Source organism: Dromiciops gliroides, chromosome 1, assembly GCF_019393635.1.
Source record: "Dromiciops gliroides isolate mDroGli1 chromosome 1, mDroGli1.pri, whole genome shotgun sequence".
NCBI classification, from domain to species: domain Eukaryota; kingdom Metazoa; phylum Chordata; class Mammalia; order Microbiotheria; family Microbiotheriidae; genus Dromiciops; species Dromiciops gliroides.
The window spans coordinates 81,824,570-81,847,528 of NC_057861.1; the positions used below are offsets into that span (position 1 = coordinate 81,824,570).

At 44.8% G+C, this 22,959-nt stretch overlaps 1 protein-coding gene across 7 annotated transcripts in view; it reads right to left on the reverse strand.

Moving 5' to 3' along the window:
- The window catches only part of ADGRB1 (adhesion G protein-coupled receptor B1), a 270,194-nt gene that overhangs the window by 67,129 nt on the left and 180,106 nt on the right, over positions 1–22,959 (reverse strand). For all 7 annotated transcript variants that reach the window (XM_044005365.1, XM_044005341.1, XM_044005356.1 and 4 more), the window contains exons 19-22: positions 15,121–15,224; positions 10,532–10,634; positions 7,560–7,710; positions 3,444–3,513 (exon numbers count right to left, since the gene is read on the reverse strand). In XM_044005365.1, the coding sequence (XP_043861300.1) occupies positions 3,444–3,513; positions 7,560–7,710; positions 10,532–10,634; positions 15,121–15,224 (428 nt within the window). The remainder of the gene's footprint in view (positions 1–3,443; positions 3,514–7,559; positions 7,711–10,531; positions 10,635–15,120; positions 15,225–22,959) is intronic.

A 22,959-nucleotide genomic window follows, 5' to 3' on the forward strand; every position in this document is an offset into this window, starting at 1 on the left:
TGTCCCTCCCTCCCTTCTTCTCTCTCTTCATGTTTCTGCTTTTGGTTCTGTCTTTGTCCTCATTTTTTCTTTGTCTTTGTTTCAATCTCTCTCTGCGTCTCCTCTGTCCCATTCTGTCTCTCAGCCTCTCTCTTGTTATTGTTTTTCTTCCGCCTCTGTCTTTGTATCCCTGCCCTCCCCCCTTCACTTGAATCACAGACATCAGCGGGGGCAGTGGCTGGTGCTAAGATGCCTGATGCCAGTGGGTAGCCAGTACCCCACTGATAAGATCCTAGGCTCCTGACATCCCCCTTGGGTTTCCTCCCTTCCTCTTTCTTCCTCTTCTCCAATTTCCTCCCAAAAGCTATACTCATCATCTCCCTGCCCCCCTCACTGCCCTGCCTGGGCTTCTCTAATTCCTCCCTCCCCCTCTACCTCGGTCTCTCTGGTGCCAGGATTCTGATGACTGCACCACTCTTCCTTTGGTTTCTGAGGCCCTGTTGTCTTGGTCCCCCAGTACAGATCCTCAATACATTCCCCCAGAACTACATATGGCAAAAATCTCCTAATTCATCTTCCAGCAGCTGCTCTCGCCCTCTTTAAGTCAAGATGCTGGAGTCATATTTCTAAAGCCCAGCTCTGATCAAAGGTCCCTAGATTTAGAGCTAGACAGGACCTCTGAGACCTTAGTCTCCCTCATTTTCTGCAAGAGGAAACTGAGTCCCAGGCACTTAGAGACTTGTCTAAGATCACATAGGTAGTAAATGTCAGTGGTGGGATTTGAACCCAGGCCTTCTGACTCTAAAGCCAGTGTTCTTTCCACTGCACTGTCCCCTACTGTCTCTCGTGTCACTTCCTTGACTCACTACCTACAGGAAAAAGTCCAATCAAGCAATAAACAGTTATTAAGTATCTACTATATGCCAGGCATTCTGCTAAGTGCTAGGGATACAAAAAGAGACAAAAATATACCTGCCCTCAAGGAGCTTATAATCTAATGGTGGAAATGACATGCAAACAAATATGTATATATAAGTATATGTACATATATGCGTGTGCATAGGCATGTGTGTATACACATGTGTTTATATAAGTATATGTACATATGTGTGTGCACATGTAGGTATCTATATATATCTCTAAGTAGATGTACATATATTTATGTACATGCATGGGTATGTGTGTATATGTGCTCATACATGTCTATGTATATGTCTCTAACTATATAGATATATATACACACCAAAAAAAAAATCCAAACTCTTCATCCTGGCACTCAAGGCCCTCCAAGGTCTGGATCTAACCTACATGTCTAGTTTTACTTCTCACTCTTCACTCCTTCACTTCGTTCCAGCCAAAGAAAATGTTATATGGAAATTCACTTCATTTATTTAGCACCTGCTCTGTAGAGGGCCCTGGGCTCAGTGCTGACAGTATTAAGATAAAAATGAACCAACTGGGGCAGCTGGTGGTACAGTAGATAAAGCACTGGCCCTGGATTCAGGAGGACCTGAGTTTAAATCTGGCCTCAGACACTTGACACTGTGTGACCCTAGGCAAGTCACTTAACCCTTATTGCCCCCCCCAAAATAGAACCAGCTCCTTCCACTGAATTTGGGGTTGAAAGATACCCCCCCTCACCAGAACATGGACTCTGTCCCTGGGACCCTGGGCTCTAATAGGAAAGTTTCATCTTCTCTTACTAAGAACCAGACCATGTCACTTCCCATCCATTTCCAAACCACCATGTGTCATCACCCCCTTTCTAGCCTCCTCCTGCATTGTCTTCCCCCATTAGAATGTAAGCTCTGTGAGGACAGGGATTGTCTCGCTTGTTTGTGTTTGTATCTCTGGTGCCCAGAACAGTGCCTGGCATGTAGTAAGAGCTTAATAAGTGCCGAATCCTTCATTAGTCACTCTAGTTGTGGCTCTGCCACTTAACTATCAGCAGGACTATGGGGAAGTCACTTTTCCTCTCTGGATTTCACTTGGCTCCTCTGAAAGCAGGGAGGATGGGATTCAGTGCTCAACAAGGTGCCTTTCAGCTCTAAATCCGATGTTCTTATGGACAGTTGACTGCTTCCTAACATGTCTTAATTTCCCTCTTCTTGCCTTTGCTAATGATTTTTCCCTTGTCCTGAAATATGCTTTTCCTCTTCTTTTTCTCATGTCTCCTCCAATTGCCTTGCCTGCTAAAATCCTACCCATCCTTCAAGGTTCAATTCAGGTGCCAACTCTTCCAAGAACCCTTCCTGACTCTTCCCCACTCAGAAAAGATATCTCCTTCCTCTGGACCCCCACAACCCTGAATGTCTTATCTTACAGTATTTATCCCATCCTTACCCCAGATAAAAATGGGAGCTGCTCATGTTTCTGAAGTGGTTATAAAACATTTGCTTCACAGAGACCCTTTCAGGTAGGGTGGCCCAGATAGCATGAGTCCCACTTTATGGAAGAAGAAGCCAAGACTCACAAAGGAAAATTATTTCTCCAAGGTCTACATGTAAGGCTACATGTATCATCTATCTTGTTTTATGAGATTCAGAATCAAGAGTGATCTTAAAGGTCAGGTAACCCAACATCTGGGTGAGCTAAGAGGCACAGTGGATAGAGTGCTGGGCCTGGAGTCAGGAAGACTCATCTTCCTGAATTCAAATTCAGCCTCAGAGACTTACTAACTGTGTAACTGTTTGCCTCAGTTTCCTCATCTGTAAAATGATTTGGAGAAGGAAATGGCAAACCACTCCAGTGTTTTTGCCAAGAAAACCCCAAATGGAGTCCCAAGAGTCAGAAATGACTGAAAAATGACTGAACAACAACAACAACCCCAATGTTTTCCTTTTTACATCTGCAAAAACTAAGGCACAAAGAGGAAAACAATGAACCTCCCTGGGGCTGTTTCCTCTTGTATAAAATGAAGGGGCTAGAATACATGGCCCCTGAGATCCCTGCTAACTCTAAACTCTGATGCAGTATCACATAGATAGTTAAAAGAAAGGGGGATTTCGGATTTGAACTCAGGTCTTCTAATTCCATATTCAATATTTTTTTTTGGTGAAGCAACTGGGGTTAAGTGACTTGCCTAAGGTCACACAGCTAGTAAGTGTAAAGCATCTGAGGCCGGATTTGAACTCAGGTCCTCCTGAATCCAGGGCCACCTAGCTGCTCCTCAATATTTTTTTCACTATATCATGAGGTTTCCAGTATTTATAGCTATTATCCCCCCACCCCCACACCATTAGACTATGAGATCAGGTCCAACACCTCCCTTAGCTCAGCACTCAGGAGAGATTTGATGGATTGATGACTGGAGAAACTACCTCTGCACTTTTGAAGGTGTCTGTGTGGGTATTGGAAAGTGAGTATTCCAACTAACTCGAATTCTCTAACCTTCAGGTGAGCCACAACTGGGGACAGAGTTCTAGCACAGGGAGAGGGAAAGGAAGCCATGTCTCGATACTCACTAGTTCACCGTGCTGTAGCCTTTAGCCTTGGTAAATCCTACAGAAATGGCCACGACCAAAGCAGGAAGCCCTAAAGAGAGAAATGAAAAAGATGTATTGTCAGAGCCCAGCTTCCTTAACCTTCCTGTTATCCAACTGCCCTCTCATACCCCTGACCCCTAACATAAATCCTGTTAGCTCAATGTCCAGAAATAGAATCTGTGACAGGTTTCAATAGCCTTATCATGCTGATGATAGCCAAGTTTGGAGACCAAAAAATGTAATGTCCTGTAGTAGACTGCAGAAAAAGAAGGGTTGGCTTAGTTGCATAGCACGTAGTATGAAAAGGATCTGAAGGTCTTAGTGAATTGATCTGCACATCTGGAATATTATGTTTAATTCTGGGCACCACGACCAAGGAAGGATGGGGATAAGCTTAGCTCAGTACCACATAATAAGTGCTTTGTAAATGTTGATTGATTGATTGATAATCTGGAAAACATGAAGAGGAAGCCAACCAGGAGAGGGCAGTCCATGCTGTATGAGATTAGATTGAAGGAGGTGGGGATGTTTGGCCTGGAGAAGAGAAGACTTAAAGGGAATCCATCAGAAGAACTTTCACATTCTTTAATTAGCACCTGCTCTGTGGAGAGGCCATGCTCAGGGCTTGCTCTGAGTTTCAACATGTGAACTTTCATGTGAAGGAGAGATTAGACCCAGGGAGATGAACTCAAAGCAATAAGCAGAAATTACAAAGGAGAAAACTAAGACTTGAGGGGTAGGGTGAGGGGGGTGGGGAGGGTTAATAACACTTTCCTAATTAAGGCTGTATAAAAGTAGAAGGGTCTGTCTCCAGAGGCCTTGAAACAAAGGGTAGAAAGCCACTTGTCTGGTCTGTTATAGTGTAGGACTGTTGTTATTGTTATTTTTCAGTTGTGTCTGACTCTTCCATGACCCTATTTGGGATTTTCTTGGCAAAGAGACTGGAGTGGTTTTCCATTTCCTTCTCCAGCTCATTTTACAGGAGAGGAAACTGAGGCAAACAGTGTTAAGTGACTTGCCCAAGGTCACACAGCTAGTAAATGTCTGAGGCCAGCTTTGAATTCAGGAAGATGAGTCTTCCTGACTCCATGTTCGACACTCTATCCACAGAGCCACCTAGCTGTCCAGTGTAGGATTGGGGTTTTTTGGTTTGTTTTTTTTTTTTTAGTGGGGAAGAAGGGGATACTTTTGGTTTTTCCAAACACAAGTTAGACTCTATGGCCACTAGAGTCCCTTGAAATAATAAAATTCTAAAATTCTGTGGTTGCAAGCTTGGTATGAGCCAACACTATAACATAGCAATCAAAAACCCAAACTTGAACTGGAGCAGCATTAAGAGAAACACAGAATCTACAATGAGAAAAGAGATAGTCCCGCTATGTTATGGCCTGGTTTGAGTATATCAAGAGTATGGTGTTAAATCCCAAGCACCCCTCTTTGGGAAGGGCTTTGGGGTTAGGGCCCAGGATTTCCACTGGAGGCTGGGCCAAATGAAACTCTGTTGAAGATGTTTAATCTGGAGTAGAAAAGACTTGGGGGCGGGGAGGGCATAACTGCTATCTTTAAGAATCTAAAGTGCTGCCAGACAGAAGACAGAGGGATTAGTAGAAGAAGAGGGATTAGATTTCAAGGAATTCCAGAGCCCCAGAGTTAGAAGTAACCCATTCTCTCCAAAGATAACCAGTGATTTCATAAATGACAAATCCCACGGCCCTTTCTCAATCCCCATCCTTCCTGACTTGTTTCTCAGCATCATTTGATACTGCTGGCCACCCTCTCCTCTCTGGGTTTTTGTGATCCTATTCTTTCTTACTTGTCTATCTGCTCCTTCTCAGTCACTTTCTTTCTGGACCCATGATTAGGAGACAAAATAATGATGATGAGCCCTCTTCCCTTTTGTCTCTGAACTTTCTCTTTTGGTGTCTTGATCAGCCCTAATGGGTCCATTTATCATTTTTACAAAGATGACACCGAGGTCTCTATAGTCACCTCTGACGTCTCTCCTTGGTTCCAGTCCTGTATCACCAAATATTTATTGGATACTTCCAATCTGATTACAGAATTCATTACCTTTTATCCCCTTCCCCCCAGCCCAACCCAACCCACCTATCTTAGTAACTTCCCCATCTCTGTCAACAATAGCAACTGAGTCTACATCAATTCCTCACTCTCCCTCATCCTTCAGTTGCCAAGTCTTATCAATTCTCTGTCTACCTAACTCCTCCCCACTCATACAGTCATCACCCTAGCTCAGTCCCTCATTACCTCCTGCATGGACTGTTGAAATTGGTTTCCCTGCTTCAGGTCTTCCCACTCCTCCTCACCAACCCATCCTCCCCACAGCTGCCAACATGATATCACTAAACCACAGATCTTCCCATGTCCCACTGCTACTAATAAATGCCAGTGGCTCTCTGCTGCCTCTAAGATCAAATGTCAACTTCTCTGTTAGATGTTTAAAGTTCACCAAAAACCTGTTTCCAGGCTGCCTTTCTAGGCTTATTACACAATCACTCCCTTTCAGCTACGCTGTAGTTAAGCCTAACTAGTTTGTTTTGCTTTGTTTTGTTTGTTTGTTTTGCTGTTCTTCCTACACCACACTCCATCTCCTATCCCCATGCCTTTGCATGGGCTGTCCCCAATGCCTAGCATGTATACCTTTCTCAGCACTATCTCTTAGAGTCCCTAGCTTCCCTCTAAGCTTATTTCAAGTACTACCTTATACATCATCATGTAACTTCTACTTCCCTGTCCCAGAGACTTCCTACCGCTTCTCTGTCCCAAATTTATCATTTATTTTGTGCAGACTTTGAGAATTCTTGAATGCTTAGATGTGTACCTATTGTCTGATACAACAGAACATAATCTCTTTGATGACAAGCACCATCCATCCCATTTTTGTCTTCCTGTCCCCATAACCAGGTACATATTAAGCACTTGATAAATGTTTGTTAATTGATTGAGCTCAAGACTATCTTATCCAACTTATCCCTGAAGAGAAATCTCCTCTTAACAGCAGAACAACCACCACTACCACCACCATCCTCTACTTGGAAATCTCCAGCCAGGTTGACCCGCCACCTCCCAAGGCATCCGATCTCACCTCTGGAGAGCTTTAACTGTTAGAAAATCATGCTTAAAGGAGGAGAAAGTCAATATCAGTTTCTCTGCAAATTTCAGCAGCTGACTGCACTGAGTATTGCCCTTTAGAGCCAATCAGAACAAATCGAATCCCACTTCCCCACCAAATAATCTGGGGGAAGACAGCTATGATTGTTCCACTAGATCTTCTCTTCTCCAGACTGATTATCCCCATCTATTGCAGTGGATACATATAAGACACAGTATCCAGTCTTTTTTTTTGCTATTTGGTCACCATCTTCTCTAAGCAATCTAGCTTGTCAGTGTGTGTCCGAGACAGACTTCACTCAGAATTGAATATGATGGCCCAGGGGAGGCCCAGGACATTCAGACTATCTCCTCCCTCAGTCTGAGTGATGCCTCTCTTAATGGAGTCTGCAGTGGTATCAGGTTTTTGGCTGCCATATCACACTATGGGCTTATATTATTATTATATCATCATCATCATTATCAACAGTAATAAGGTTTGCAAAGTGCTTTACAAATATAAACTAATTTGATCCTCAGAACGATGACAACAAATAATGATAATAGCTAACATTTACATAGTGCATATTATATGCCAGGCATGCCAGGCACCGTGCTAAACGCTTTGCAATTATGATCTCATTTCATCTTCAAAACAACCCCAGGAGGTAGATGCTATTGTTATCCCTTTTTTATAAATGAAGAAACTGAGGCAAACACAATCTAATAAAAAGGGAACCTAATTTTTCCAATATAGGGCAAGACAACTGGGAGAGCCCAGCTGGAGAATCAGAGAGCAGAGTAGAAGAGATATAAAATCCCAGAATACAGAAATAGTAAGGACCAGAGAGATCATTGAAGTCCAAATGCCTTGTTTTAGGACAGAGCCTAGAGGATGGAACCCAGGTGTCCCTGCTCCCAAGCCAGGGCCCTGTCCTCTCCCCCACCCACCTCTTTGCCTGGGGCATGAGAGGGATCTCCACTCACCCCATCCTAGGCACAGGAAGCGCTTTCGGATGATGCGGTTGCGAAGCCTCCCGGTGACAGCCATGTAGGATTGCCAGGCTTCGGTGAGTACCCAACAGAAGGAGGATAGGAAGAAGAAGTGTAGGAAGGCAGCCACCAATGTGCAGATCACCTGTGGGTGGAGGGGCAAGGAATGCAGGGGCCAGGCCAGGCATAGGTAGTTGGGGGAGGACAGGGATGGGATGTATCCAACAGCCCTATCCCTCAGAACAGCACTGTGGGGTGCAGCCTGCTTCCCCTGCCTCACCGGGGGCCTCTAAGCTGCCTCCCCTAAAGCAGGGGGAGCTGGGCCGAGCCATCCATTCCACTGCTGGCCCAGAGCACATGTGAGATCACAGGCAGACAAGGGCTATCTTTGCTAAGGTCAGGGCCCAGGCTGGAACCTGGGTTGTTACACTCTGTATACAAAGCAGGGTAAATATTCAATCAATGGCCTGGATTGGGATTCAGTCCCTGACTGGAATCAAGACTCAGTCTATGACAATAGGATTACAGTTCACTTATGGCCAGAGCTAGGGTTTGGTCTGGACATGGGTTTATGCCTCAATCTGGGACCAGCTTTAAGATTTAGTGACCTGGATTGTGGCTGATTCTATGCCTAGGCCTGAGCCTATGACATAGGATGGGAGCCCATTAGCATCCTGCCCAGGTCTGGGACTCAGTCTCGGACTCAGGTTAGGCTTCTCTCACCCTATCCCAAAAGTTAGGGTCCAATCTATGGCTGGGGAAAAGGTCCAGTAAACTAGGAATAACAAGCCCCTTAATGCCTCCCCAGGGGTATTTCCTACCAGGGAAATGGAGTGATGGATGTAGTATTAACTAGATTAAAGAATTACTATTAAGTTACTCTATCAAAGGAGGTCAGAGCTGAAAGAAACCTCAATCCAACCCTCTCATTTTGCAAATAAGGAAACTGAGACACAGGGAGGGAAAGGTACTTGGCCAAGGTCACATAGCAAATTTAGTGGTAAAGGCTAGATGGGAATCAAGGGATTTCACTATAAATTCTAGGGCTTTTTCCACTATGGTATGTGCCTGAGATCACCCAATTTTTCCTAATATTTTACTGTATTCCTTCTGGTTTTAGTTAGGGATATTTCCTTTTGTTTAATCCCCAAAGGATTAAAATAGTTGAAAACAACTCTTCACACACAGAAAGTGTGAATGGAGTGAGATTCCCCCCCCCCCCGAAAATCTTGTGTGATCTTAGGCTGAGTAAATAAAAGCACAGTGGGGTCTGGATCAAGGGAGAGGATGGTCCCAATGGCATCCACTCTGGTCAGACCCCACTTCTGCTCAATTCTTCATTTCTACTGTAGATGGCTTGTATGTGCCCTTATTTGCCTGATGCTTCCCCCATTGGACTGTGGGCTCCTGGGGGTAGGGACTATATTTTTGCCCTTCTTTGTAGTCCCAAAGCTTAGCACTATGCCTGGCACACGGTAAGCACTAATGATGCTTGTCCATTGACTAAGTTCTGGGTACCACCACCCAGGAAAGACGTTAGCAAGCTGGAACACGTCCAGAGAAGGGCAATCAGAATGGTGAGGGGCTTAGAGACCATACCACAGAAGGTCCAGTTGAAGGAATTGGGGATTTTTAGTCCAGAGAAAAGAATAATTAGGAGGAACATGATAAAGGTCTTTAAGTATTTGAAGGGCTTTGATATGGAAGCAAGGTCAGACTTATTCTGCTTGGCCTTAGTGGGAGGAAGTAGGAGCAATGGGTGGAAGTTATAGGGAGGGATATTTTTGTCACCACAAGGAAGACCTTCCTAACAACTTGAGGTGACCCAGAATATAAGGGACTTCCTTTAGAAGGAGAGGATGGATGACTCTCTCAAGGAGAGATGATAAGGGCACTCTTTTTTTTTTTTTTTGCGGGGCAATGGGGGTTAAGTGACTTGCCCAGGGTCGCACAGCTAGTAAGTGTCAAGTGTCTGAGGCCAGGTCAAGTCTTTGAACTCGGGTCCTCCTGAATCCAAGGACAGTGCTTTATCCACTGCACCACCTAGCTGTCCCTGATAAGGGAACTCTTGCATGAGGATGGAACAAATAGGAGAAATAGCACCTGATCTGGAATCTGAAGACCGCTGTTCAAATTCGAGTTCCATTGTTTACCTCCTGAGAGATGTTAGGCAAGTCACTTTCTTCTTTAGGTCTCAGTTTACCCCCTCCTTTCTACCTTTATATGTGGAGAGGGTTGGGTGAAATAAGAAGTTCTGAACCTTTTCTGTGTCAAGGATCCCTTTTGAAATCTGGCGAAGCACATGAAGATCTCAGAATAACATTTTGTTGCCTACATTAATTTTCTTCTTCATCATCGCCATCATCGTCCTCTTCTTCACTAGCATTTATAGAGTGTTTTCAAAGTTTGTGAAATGCTTTGCAAATATTAGCTCATTTTATGCTCACAACAACCCTGGGAGGTAGGTGTGCTATTATGAATCCCCATTTTACAGTTGAGTAAACTGAGGTAGACAAGAGTTAAGTGACTTGCCCAGGGTCACACAGTGAGTAAGTATCTGAGGTAGAATTTTAACTCGGGTGTCTGTCTGACTCCAAGTGCAGCACTCTATCCATGGAGTCACCTAGCTGCCTCTAGTTGAAGGAAATACTTGGTTTCAGTTACAGGTTATTGAAAATAAAGATGCAATTTTTCTTCCCATCCAAGTTTATCCTCCCTCAGCCCCCTCCCCAAGTTAAAGATTGCTTGGTTCAGGGGTCTCTAAGCTCTATCACAACTGTAGAATTCTGTAAATCTAACAATGATAACTTGCATGGATATGCTTTTCAGTTACAAAGTCTTTTGTCTACATCATCTCGATGGATTTCGGTTATTGATTGTGTTGAGTTACCAGTGTTAGGGTTGAACTGAGACTGCCGTTTTTAGTGATTTCTAAAGGTGGAGTGGGATCTGGGGGGCATTCTTACCTTATTTCGAGTCTGGGTCTGCCCAATGAGGATGAGGGCGTTGGAAGAGATGATAGAGAGGCAAAAGTTGATTAGGATAACAGATCTTTCAGAGCGGATGTACCTGGAGAAGAGAAGAAGCAGAAGGGCACTGGACCAGTTCCAATGCCTTGGAACATACCTTCAACAGGCCCTGGTGTTTTGTTCAGGGACCCTGAGCTGGGGAAGCAGCCCAGTCATTTGGATTATCATCTCCATCAGGATCATCATCACTGCCTTCATCTTAACCATTGACATGATCACATCCTCATCATAAGGGTGACAATTCAGGTAGACAGCTGGCCTCAAAGCCAGGACAATCTGGGTTCAAATCCTGCCCTGGAGACATATAGGCTGTGGGCCCCTGGGCAAGTAATTTAATGTTCTAGGCCAGTAGTGTTAAATTCAAATAGAAAGAGGGAGCCATTAAGCCATGCAGAAGGATCCTTGACTTAGAAAATAACGCATTGACGTTATCTATGTTCTATTATATTTTTATTTATCTTGTTTTCCATTCCCAACTACATTTTAGTCTGCTTCAGGCTGTACTGGTTGTGTTTGACACCTCTTCTCTAAGTAATCCTCTAAAACTAGAAATTGAAGAGAACATGCTGGCACAGATTGGCAGAGGAAGTTTTGTCAGCCAGGTCTAGGTCCCACCCCTCACATTTACATAATGGTGTTTGTCCTTCATTTTCCAAAAGGACCAATGATATCACAGGGTGATGCCTTGACTAATGGGTGAATTGGATTTAAGCGAGCCGTCAGCCTCACTCTCTCCTCCAGGGTCATCAAAGTCCAGAGGCAAGATGTAAGTTAGGATGACTGGCAATGGACTGGCAGTGGATGACTTGGGCATCTTTGCAAGCTCTAAGTGTTCCACAGTGCCTGCTTTAGCCCCCCCCCCTTCATGGCTTTTGGAACAAATCGTTCTCATCCACCCACTCCACCAGGGAAAGTCTTCACCTGCTTGGGGTAGACATCCCTACCTCACTGGTGGCTTTGAGGCCCATTGGTACCTTCAACCTGGTTTAGCCCCTTTGCCAAGATAGTTTTATTGGGGAACAGGTGCTGTACATGCTACAGCTTCTTGGAGCCATAGTTGAGAGCTGGGTGCCAGATGGACACCAATGGTGGATGAGCAGCCCTGAAAAGGGCTCAGCAAGCCCTCACACAACAGGTGCTAGTCCTTCTTGAACACCCATACACCCAACCATCTGTATATAAGCAATTTCAACACCACTATTGCATCAACCAGCCTCATTACCTACATGATCCCCATAAGTCTCTTCAGCATCGCCACAATGAGCACCATCATCTCACCATCTCTGTAACTGCCTTCAACATCATCATTACCACCCAGACCAGCCCTACCATCACCATCATCATCACCGTCACCACACCCATCTTCAAAAGCCTCACTGTATAGAATTACCATCAATACAAGTAGTACTGCATAGAAAATCAACACAATCAATAAAATCACTATGACCACAATCACTGTTATCATCTCCAACACCTGTCCCATCATCAGCATCATCATCATCGTGCTTCCTATTCCCAAGACTTTATGAGGCCTTGGGCAAGAGCACTGGATTGGGAATCAAAGGATCAGGTTCTAATTCTGTCTCTTTCCTGTGTGACCTGTGTGACCTTGAGCAATTCACCAAGCCACTCTAGTCCTCAGTTCTGTCACCTGTGAAATGAAGCAGCTGACTGATCAGCCCTAGTCTTCCCATTGGCTCCAAATCTCTGATTAGCATGATCCTGTGTTTTCTCATGGCCTGAGGTATGAACCATGAGAGCCGGTGACAGTGACCCTAGCACCACAATGACACAATAGGGAGAGGAACATAAGGAGCCAGATTCTCATTAGGCTCTATCTGCATTGTGGAAAAACATCTGGGCCCTTCCCCTCAAAAAACCCCAGAAACAAATAAACAAAAAATGACCCTTCTTTGGAGAATGAGAGGGCTCTGTATTACTTACGTGCCACAGGATCCATCTCCTGTGTCCTTAGGGAGCTTCTCCATGAGGAATACAGAATCCAACATGGACCAAGATCAAGTCAGAGGAGAACTGAGTTAGAAGACTTCTAGGGTTCCTTCTGGCTCCCTATTTGTTGTCCTATGTATCTGTCCTCACTTTCCAACCATCTGTGTATGGCTAACCCACTTGATCAGTATGTGTATATCCAATATGTCCCACACACACTGTCTTGTGTGAGGACCTATGTGCGGTGTGCGTATCTGAGTGATTTTGTGTGTGTGTGTGTGTGTGTGTGTGTGTGTGTGTGGCTTGTGCATATAGATGTGTGAACTGCATATGCAAGCATGTTTGTAAGTGTGGATGGGTATTCATGATGGACAGAGAGTATCAGTGTAACGGCATGAATGTGAGTGTGAGTAGTAGGAACTTAAGTGTGTGTTGGAGTATGTCTGTCAACATCCACAAGGCACAAAGACAACTGGTTGCTTCAGTCTATCCAATCCCCCCAGATCTATGAGATCAGTGAAAATCTTTGCCAACCGCCATCCCCCTAACAAACAAAAAACAGCCAAATTGGGTCCTCTGGGGTCCAGAATAGATCATAGAATATTAGAGATGGCCGAGACCTTAGGATGCAGAGTATTTAAACAGAATATTAGCAGAATTTAAGCAGAATATTAGAGCTAGAAGAGACCTCAAAATAGGAAATGTTACAGGATGAAAGGGTCTTAGCACAAAGAATGTTTACAAGCATAGAATGTTAGTACTGGAAAGGCCCTTAGAACATAGAACATATAATTTTGTTGTCATTCAGTCATTTCAGTCATGGCTGACTGTGACCCCATTTGGGATGTCCTTGGCAAAGATGCTGGAGTGGTTTGCCATTTCCTTTTCCACCTCATTTCACAGATGAGGAAACTAAGGCTAACCAAGTTATATGACTTGCTCAGGTTCACACAACTTGTAAACGTCTGAGGCCAGATTTGAACTCGAGAAGATGAGTCTTCCCAACTCCAGGCCAGGCCCTCTGTGCACTGTGGTGCCACCTAAATGCCTATTAGAGCTCAAAGGAAGTTTGGAACAGAACATTAAAACATTCAATGTCTGAGCTGGACAGACCTTGGAGATCAAATTCTCTGACACTGTCATTTTACAGGAAACCTCAGGACTAGGTAGTGACTAGTCCAAGGTCACAAAGCCAAAACTAGCAGTCCCCTTAACTGCCTGCCCCGAGTTCTTTCCACGGATACACCCAGCTGCTCCTAGAGTCAGCTCCAGAAAGCTTGATGAGGTCATTAGCCAATACGATGTCAGTGATAATTGAACCTGACAGTTCATGACGTGCTCCCAGGGTCGGACAGCCCTGGAGGCAAAGCAGGTCGATGTGACCCTAGTGAAGGGGACTGGTTCCATTTTCCTTTTCAACCAGAATTCAGGATGATTGGCGGCTGAGTGTGAGGAAGGGGTGGGAATGGGGGAAAGGGTAAGGAAAGGGATCAGATCATGTTAGCTGATGCCTCTGGGGAAATAACCAGGACTTTGGGAGGTAATTTCACCACCTATAAAAATAATTTCTCATAATATTCCATCATGGTCACTGATTGGCTGGGTGACCCTGAACAAGTCCCTTCACCTCTCTGGGCCTCAGTTTTACCATCTGTCAAATAAGAAGATTGAATTAGTTGATCTTTAAGTCCCTCCCCCATTTCACATTGTGTTCTCTGTTCTAAGGTCATGTTAGCTCTGATGACCTCTGGTCTAAATCTGAATAGGGATTTCGCTTTTTAAAGCATGATTGCACCTATAATTCCATTAAATCTTCACAAAACCTTCTAGGAGGGAATCAGGTCAGGGAAAGTTACAGAGGGGAAACTGAGGTACAAGAAATTATGTTTCCCCTCTTTTCACATAATCCAGATGGGTACACAGTGCTTATTCCTCTGACACTAGCCCATGGATTAGTTTGAGGTCATTGATTTAGAGTTGGAAGGGACCTTACAGGCTACAGAATCCAACCCCCTCATTTTATAGCTAAGGGAAACTGAGGCACAGAGAGTTAATGATTTATTCAAGGTAAGACACTGAGTAAACATCTGAGGCAGGTATGAACCTGGGTTTTATTGCCTCCAAGTCCAGTGCCCTACCCACTACTTCACACTGCCTCAAAGCCCGACTTGTCAAAGCCTCAGGTCATTTAACCTTCACAACCTTGTGGGAAGGAAGAAGGAAGGAAATCAGTAAATAATGAAGGAAAGGAGAGAGGAAAGGAAGGAAAGGAAGGAGGAAACAAGGGAAGAATGAAAGGAGGAAGGAAGAGAAGGGATGGGAAATTAGTTTGTTCTCTCCATTTTCCAGATATGGGAACAGGTTCAGGGTCAAACACTTAGCAGAGTCAAAAATGAAACCCAGACTTGCCCTATCCAAACCACACTGAAATACCTGATAAAACAGGGAGGTCAGAACAGCAACTGGTGTCACATCAAGTCTGAAGAAATCCTTGATAACTGGCCACTCCCTACCCCAAACAGGCCCCCTCCCACACCCCAAGGGGCATCCTGAGAGCCCATCAGTCACCTGCCTACCTCCACACAGAAACGTAGATGATGATGAGAAGTAGCAGGGTCAGGGAGGACACGCCGCAGCCCACGATGAGTGTGACTGAGGGGACAATCACCTTTTCCATGTTCTGCAAGAGGGAGAGAAAGACACACACAAAACACACACACACACACACACACACACACACACAAATGGGGAAGGGACATATCAGTGTCAGTTCCTGGCATAGGAAGGAAGGAGAAAATGGAATAGAATCCAATGGGATGGACTCAAAAGGAATGGGAAGTGCTAGATGAGACTTCCATCCTAGTCCCAGATCTGAGACTCACTTGCTAAATTGGGAAGTCCCTTTTCCTCTGTGGGACTAGGTTTCTTCTTCTATAAATCAGGAGGCTGCAATGCCATGGAACCCACGGAACCATAAGGTACCTTCTAGCTTTTCCATGCCATGAGGTCATGAATGGAAGGGGGCAGAAGGTTGGGGCTCCAAGTCAGCGGCAGGCAGGACAAGAAGCCCGATTTCCTGAGTCACAGTCTGTCCATGACCCTATAACATCATTGGTTTCTTGGGGGGAGGGAAGGTCAGGAGGTTGGGCGAATGACATCTAACCTGAGACTGAATGAAATGTGTTCTCACTGGGCTTCCTTCCATTCATTCTTTTTGGGGTTTTTTTGTTTGTTTTGGTTTTTTGGGGTTTTTTTTTCGGGGCAATGGGGGTTAAGTGTCTTGCCCAGGGTCACACAGCTAGTAAGTGTCAAGTGTCTGAGGCCGGATTTGAACTCAGGTACTCCTGAATCCAGGGCTGGTGCTCTATCCACTGTACCACCTAGCTGCCCCCCTTCCATTCATTCTTTTCCTCCTCTTGCTTTATGAAAGGGACTCCCTTCCTTTCCTATCCATTTTTCAAGGAAAGACTCAGGTCTGACCTCCTCCTGGCTCCCTGCCTACCCAATCCTGACCTTTCCCTCTTCCTAGAGAACTAACTAGTTCTCACGGCCAAGCACTTGACATTGGGCTTACTCTCTCTCTCTCTCTCTCTCTCTCTCTCTCTCTCTCTCTCTCTCTCTCTCTCTCTCTCTCTCTCTTTTATCTTTGTCTCTGTCTCTTTTGTCTTTGTCTCTCTTACCTCTCTCTCTCTTTCATCTTTGTCTCTCTGTCTGTCTCTGACCTCTCTCTTTTGTCTGTCTGTCTCACCTTTCTCTCTCTTTCATCTTTGTCTCTCTGTCTCTGTCTCTCACCTCTCTCTCTTTCGTCTGTCTGTCTGTTTCGGAGGGGTAGAGAAGAAGGCTCATCTCTCCCCAACTGGGTATCCTCCTTCTGTCTTTCTCCTATCCCAAGGGTGCACAACCCAAGGCAGGGCACAGGAGGTAACCTTCATTCATTGTAGAATGAAGAAAAAGCATAAAGGTTACCCACTAGAAAGAACTCTAATAATCATAGCTGTCCCACAATGGAAGTGAGCTCCCCGTGATTAGAAGAATTCAAGCCAAGGCAGGACAAAAGCTTGCATCTCTATAGTACTTTAAGGCTTATTAAGGCTCTCTTATTAGGTTCCCCAGCTCCCACCCTGGGGCCTTGCTCTCCTGATCCGGGAGCATTCACTAGGTCTAGTAGACAGCCCAGACATGTCCCTGCCATGCCAGCCCTTGCTCTAAATAAATGAAATTACAAGTCTGGATCAACAATAAATTTTAAATGATGTACAAAGAAATCTAGGGGATAAAGGAAGTTAAGAATTAACCTCTCTGGACTTCCACTTTCCTGCCTGCAAAAGGAAGGATTCTATAGAGATGCAACTGATAATTTCCCACCCAGGATGGGAAGCCTGTCGACCTGGTTCTGACAGCACTTCCCTCTGCAATCATGGGCAAGTTACTTCCCCTCTTTGGGCCTCAGTGCCCCCCAGCTTTTCTAACGAGGTGGAGGAAAGGAAAGGTTTGGAGCAGATGGCCTCTAAGGTCCCTCAGAACTCTATAGTCTATACACTGTGTTCTAAGGTAACTCCCAGTTCTCACATTCTAGGATTCTTTTCCCTTCTGTCTGTTCATCCTAGTAATTAATCCCTTACTCACATTCACAGAGCTTTGAGCTAAGATCCCCACCTGCTGTTCTCAACTATATCTCAGGGCATTTGAATAGTGTAGGGGTGGGAAGGAATTTGGCAGATTAGAGAAGGATAACTGACAATTATTTAAGGGTCTCACACAGTATACACAGAAGGAACTATACTGACAATTCCACGTTCCTCTTTCTCCTTCCCTTCCCTCCTTCTTGCCTTCCTTCCTTCTTCCTTTCTTCCTCCCTCCTTCCCTCCCTTCCTTCCTCCCTCCTTCCCTTTCTTCCTTTCCTCCCTCCTTCCCTTTCTTCCTTTCCTCCCTCCCTCCTTCCTTCCTTCTTTCCTTCCTGTCTTTATTACTCTTTCATTCTCTCCCTAGCTATAGTACTCTCTCCTCCCTCCCCTATTTCTATGCCCCTTTGTCTTTCTCCTCTCTGTCTTTATTTCTCTTTATCTGTGTCTTTTTTCTCCCTCTCCCTTGCTATCACTTGCTGTGTCATTCCCTCTCAGTCCCTCTCTGTATCTTTTTCTACACCTCTGTCTCTATCTCTCTGGATATCTGCCTCTGTCTCCTTCTCTCACCTTTCCTTCCCGTCCTTTCAGTCTGGGGTCACATCTGTCTCTAATGGTACGCTGGCTTCCAGCTACTCTAACCTACTTTACCAGCTGACACAAAAAGGAAAAACATCCAGAAACATTGAAGCACCTGAGAGCACCCTCTCTTTACCTCACCCCACCCCCTGTCTCCAGGGCACTGGGGTCCACTCACTGGAAGAGAGACCTCAGTCATGGAACTAAGGGGCCAGAGCTCCTCACATCCCTCGGAATTCATGCCCACTCAAGGAGGTGTTTCAAAAGACCCAGTCCAAATACTTCAGCCTGGCAACGAAAGCCTTAAAAGACGCCTACCCCAATCTATAGCCTTATTACTTGCCGTCACTCTCTTCCAGCCAGCCTCATCTCCTCCCTGTCCCTTCCCTAAACTAGAATCATTCCAACTTCCTTGTCTCTCTACTTGCCCCACCAGGTTGTCCAACTTCTTCATCCTTCATGGTCCAGTTCATGTTCGATCCTTCAGGAAGTCATCCCTCCCTGAAGTGCCAAGCCATTACTGAGTTCTCCCTCCTGGGAATTCCTATAGGTCAGTCTATGTCACGTGTTATCATTTGTTCACAGCATCTCTAATTATCCCAGCCAACTAACAAACATTGAAGGACCTTTTATGTAGTAGCATTCTTATTTCCCAACAGTGGGCTAAGATGGAAAGAATACAGGTTCTGGGATGAGAATTCCAGAATGAAAAGGATTCAAATCCCTCCTTTCATGCTTAGTGCCTCTATGACCTTGCACAAGTCATTTGAATTCCTCTGGCCTGTTTCCTCTCCTGGAGGATTGGACTTGGTGACCTCTGAGATTCCTTATATGTCTAAAGCTAGGATCCTATAACCTTTCAGTTGGGAGTCAGGAGACTTGGGAAGCAGAATGGTGAAATAGAAAGATCAATGGTTCTGGGTTCAAATCCTGCCTCTGAAATTACCTCTTTGCAACCTTGGATAAGTCACTTAAAATCCTTAGCCATAAGTTTCCTCATTTGTAAAGTGAGGGAGATGGACTGGATGACCTCTAAGGTCCTTTCCAATTCTAGGTTTATGGTCCTTTGGACTCTCTAGGTAAGACTTTAAGCAGGTCACTTCCCTTCTTGGTGCCTTACTTTGCTCATTTGTTAATTGGGCGCATTAATTCCTTCACTTGCTGCCCTCACGGTGTTATTGTGAGAGTCAGTTCAGGAACCTGGGTTCTAGCTTCATATCTGACACTGATATGCCAGTGTCATGTTAGGCCAAGTGCCTTCCCCTCTGGACCTCAGTTTCCTCCTTTCTATGTCACACAAGGACTTTGGATTTGATATTGTCTAATGCCCCTTCCAGCTATGATATCCTGTGAATATCCTCAGTGGGGGGGGGGGAGGAGTTTTGTGATCATAGTCATAAAGTTTGAAAGGACCTTAGAGATCTTTATTTTACAGGTAGAGAAACTGAGGTACAGGGCAGGGAAGTAACTGGTCCTAAGTCACACAATGAGTCATTTCAATTCTTGGAACTGAGATTTTCCTCTTCTGAAAAATATAGATTAAAAAAAAAGTTATACTATCTATTTTCCAGGGCTGCTGTGAGGAAAATGGTTTGACAACCTTAAAATTCTAGAGAAATGTGAATTTTTATTATTTGTTGAAACCTACATCTCAACGCCTGCTGTATTGAAAAGAGTATTAGACTTCGAGCCAGAAAATAACATGGTCCCAAATCTTGCCTCTAACAACTACTAGTAAGGGGATCTTGGGTGACTGCCTCAGTTTCCTCATCTGTAGGGATAATAACAGCATGAAGTTATTGTTAAGATCAAATGAGAAAAGAAAAAAATGATCAATTGAGATTATGTGAATAAAATGATCTAAAATCCTTGAAATAGGCTATAAATATCACCAGTTCTTAATTCAGTAACAATGATAAGCATTTTGGGGGAGGAGGGATAAAATATCAATGCAAAATCAACACCTCCTCTGAATATCATCTCAAAGAGCTGTGTTGGACACTGAATGGTTAAGTGACTTGCCTAGGGTCACATGATCATCAACGGAGCCCTAACTCTGGTCATAGACTGGGTTCAAGCCAGATTATCTGGCTCAAACACAGGCTGTGGGTCACCAGAAGGCCTGGGTGAGATGAAAATCAACATAGCCCCTCTCCCTTCAAGAGATACAACACAGAGCTCTCAACTTCCAATAGATTTTTCCTTCTTATCAGTAAGTCAGTACAACAGGAGAATCTCAGGGTGTCAGAACTGGAAAGGACTTTAAGGAACCAATTGATCACATCTCTTAGCTTTACAGACAAGGAAACCAAGATCCACAGTAGGGAAAGAAGATGTCCCAGGGTACCATTGCTATTACAAAGGTAGAAGCTATCTTCCAAGGGAGAATGAATTACTCTGCTGTAGAACGAGGTCAGGTGGCATCTTACTGGAGGCAGGGGGAAGGAGAGAACGATCAAGGGGATGATCCCCGAAAAGGAAATGCAATCTCTTGGCTAGCTAGCTTCTTATCCAATGCTGGCCGGCTGGTTGGAGACCCTGGGGCCTGGCCTGTGGCTCTGTCACCTGCAAATGGTCATGCACTACTTGATGGAGGGCTCATTCTCCATACTCCTCCAGCCTGCTTCCCCCTGCCCTCCCCAACCCGATCTGCTGTGGCCATCTGCCTCTTCCTGACCTCATTAGGACAGGGCAGCTGGCTTCCTTTGCCCCCATAGCCTCCTTGGTCCTGCTTGGATGCTTCCCAATGTTTCCCCACATTCCTTTCGAGCTTTATTCTACAAGTGTTTACTGAGTACTTGCTGAGTGTCCCATCATGTACTGACCCTAAATGGGGAAGGAAACAAGCCTTGAACATCAGAGGAAGGGACTTTAGGAGGGGCTAGCCCAGTCCAGCCCCTTTGGTGATTATTCTTACAAGGAAATTAAATAGAAAGAAAAAAATACAAAGAACCAGCACCTGCCCTCAAGGATGTCACAATCGACTCAGTGGAAAACATGAATACAAAAAAAAGGAAACCTAAAGTGAATAGAAAGTCATTTCAAGCCACAGAGACCTTTAATTACTGAGGGGATCAGAGGAGGCTTTGTGGAAAATGCAGTGCCCTAGTTGTGCATCAAAGAGACCTAAGGATTCTAAGGGTTGGAAGCGAGGAGAGAATGCCAATCCAAACATGGGGTACAACCCATGCCAAGGCATGGGGATGGGATGTCATATACGAAGAATAGCTGGGATTCCTTTTTTTTTTTCCTAAATAACTCTAGCCTAAAAAACCACGAGACTTGGGTTCTACTCTAGGCTCAGCTTCTGTCTGTGATCTTGACCAGGTCTCTTTATCTCAGCCTCAGTTTCCTTACCTGCTTAATGGAGAGAATAAGCCTCTGTTCTGACTCTTGGCTGCTGTGAGGACCAAGTGAGACAATGAGTATGAAGGTGCTTTGGATAACATAAAGTTTGATATAAATGGAAGTGGTTGCTTAAATTACTACCCTGTTGACAGGGCTGGACTCAAGGTATCAGGAAAATGCAGGCGGCCCCATTGGCTGCAGGCTCTCTGCTCCCTCCTATCCTGCAATTCAGACCCTCCTCAGTGGGCAGTTCCACATGGCATCAGTAAACCTCCCAGCTATCTATTCACAAAGGATTTTCTTTGTGGTCAGCTCATTGAAAGAAGACCAATGCATCAGCAGAGAGTACACAGCCTACCTAATGCTCCCAGGCCCTGAGGTCCACCAGCCTGATAACTGGAACAGTAATCACTGAAGGAGCTCAGGCCAGGAGGAGGACAGGGAGTGAGACTAGGAGGATGCCTCTCAGCAGAGAGGTGGTGCACCACTGGGGCAGAACAAGGCATACACTGTCACACACAGCCAGCAACATCGAATTATTTTGCTTAAATATAGACTACTTTGTTATGAGGAAGGTTCCTAGGGTGTGTGTGGGGTGGGTTCTCGGGGCTACTGGGAAGCAAGAACAATCTTTTAAAAAGGAGCATCAATAAAATATTTAAAAGACAGAATTTTTTTTTCCAAAAAAGATCAGTGATTTTGTCAGTATAGGGAAGTAAGTGCCTCTGGCAACACAGATCACAGCCTGTCTGCTCTGATCAATCCTAGAGAGTTGCTCCAGGCACACAGAGGGGACATGGTTTGCCCATGGTCAAATAACTAACAAATGTCAGAAGCGGTTTTTGAACTCAGGTCTTCTTGACCTGAGGCCCAGACTCCATCCACTATGATAGGAAGCTTCAGAGTCAGGGAATGAGATCCAGGAAAAACTAGTAACACCCATTTCTAGGGCCCTTCTAGTCCTCAACACAGCCATTTCCCCAAAGAAGTGAAATGACAATGAAGAATTCTTTGTTATGCCGATGGTTCTCTGGGAAGAGGGAGGGGAAGACCAGGAGACATCTAAGCAATAAGAAAACAAAAGATATAAATAAAAATAATGAAAGACTTGATGACTAAATGAACTGATGAAGGTCACACAGGCAGCAAGAAGCAAAATTAAGATTAGAACCCAGATTAGCAGACCTTCCAATAAATCATTTCCATGCCTTCAGGAAGTTCTTACTCTCTTTTTTACAGATGAGGGAACTGAGGCTCAGAATCTGACTTGGCCATGACCCCCCCCCCAACTAGTAAGTGGAAGAACCAAGATAGCATGGCTAGCACTCTTTGTACATGAGCATGATGTCACAAAGAGAGGTCACTTCAGGTATAGGTCTTAACCGTGACCCCCGGCTGGTTTGTTGCCCACCCCCCACCTCCTAAACAGAAAACTCAGTAGAGCTCAGGGATGAAGAAGGGTGACCCAGGGGAAACAAGTCCAGAGAAGGAGAGTCATTTGCTCAAGGTCACAAACAACATCACGGCTGAGGGCTCAAGTCTTCCCATGGCTGCTTATGAAAGGTTTATGACCTAGGCTCATTCCCAGGGGGCCAGGTCAGTCATCATCCCAACCTGATTTTTGGCTAGTGGTCTCCTATCTGCCTGTCAGGGCTGTGGGGAGCAAACTTCTTTGTAACCTTTGAGGGAGTAGGAGCTATTGTTATCTTAAATTCCCATTTACCATGACACCTTTTTTCATAACCTTGGGAGGGGTAGGTGTATTGTACATATAAATATAGATACATCTGTACATGTGTGAGTGTGTATACAATACAATATGCATACATATGTATGTGTGTATACATATATTGTGTGGGTACACAC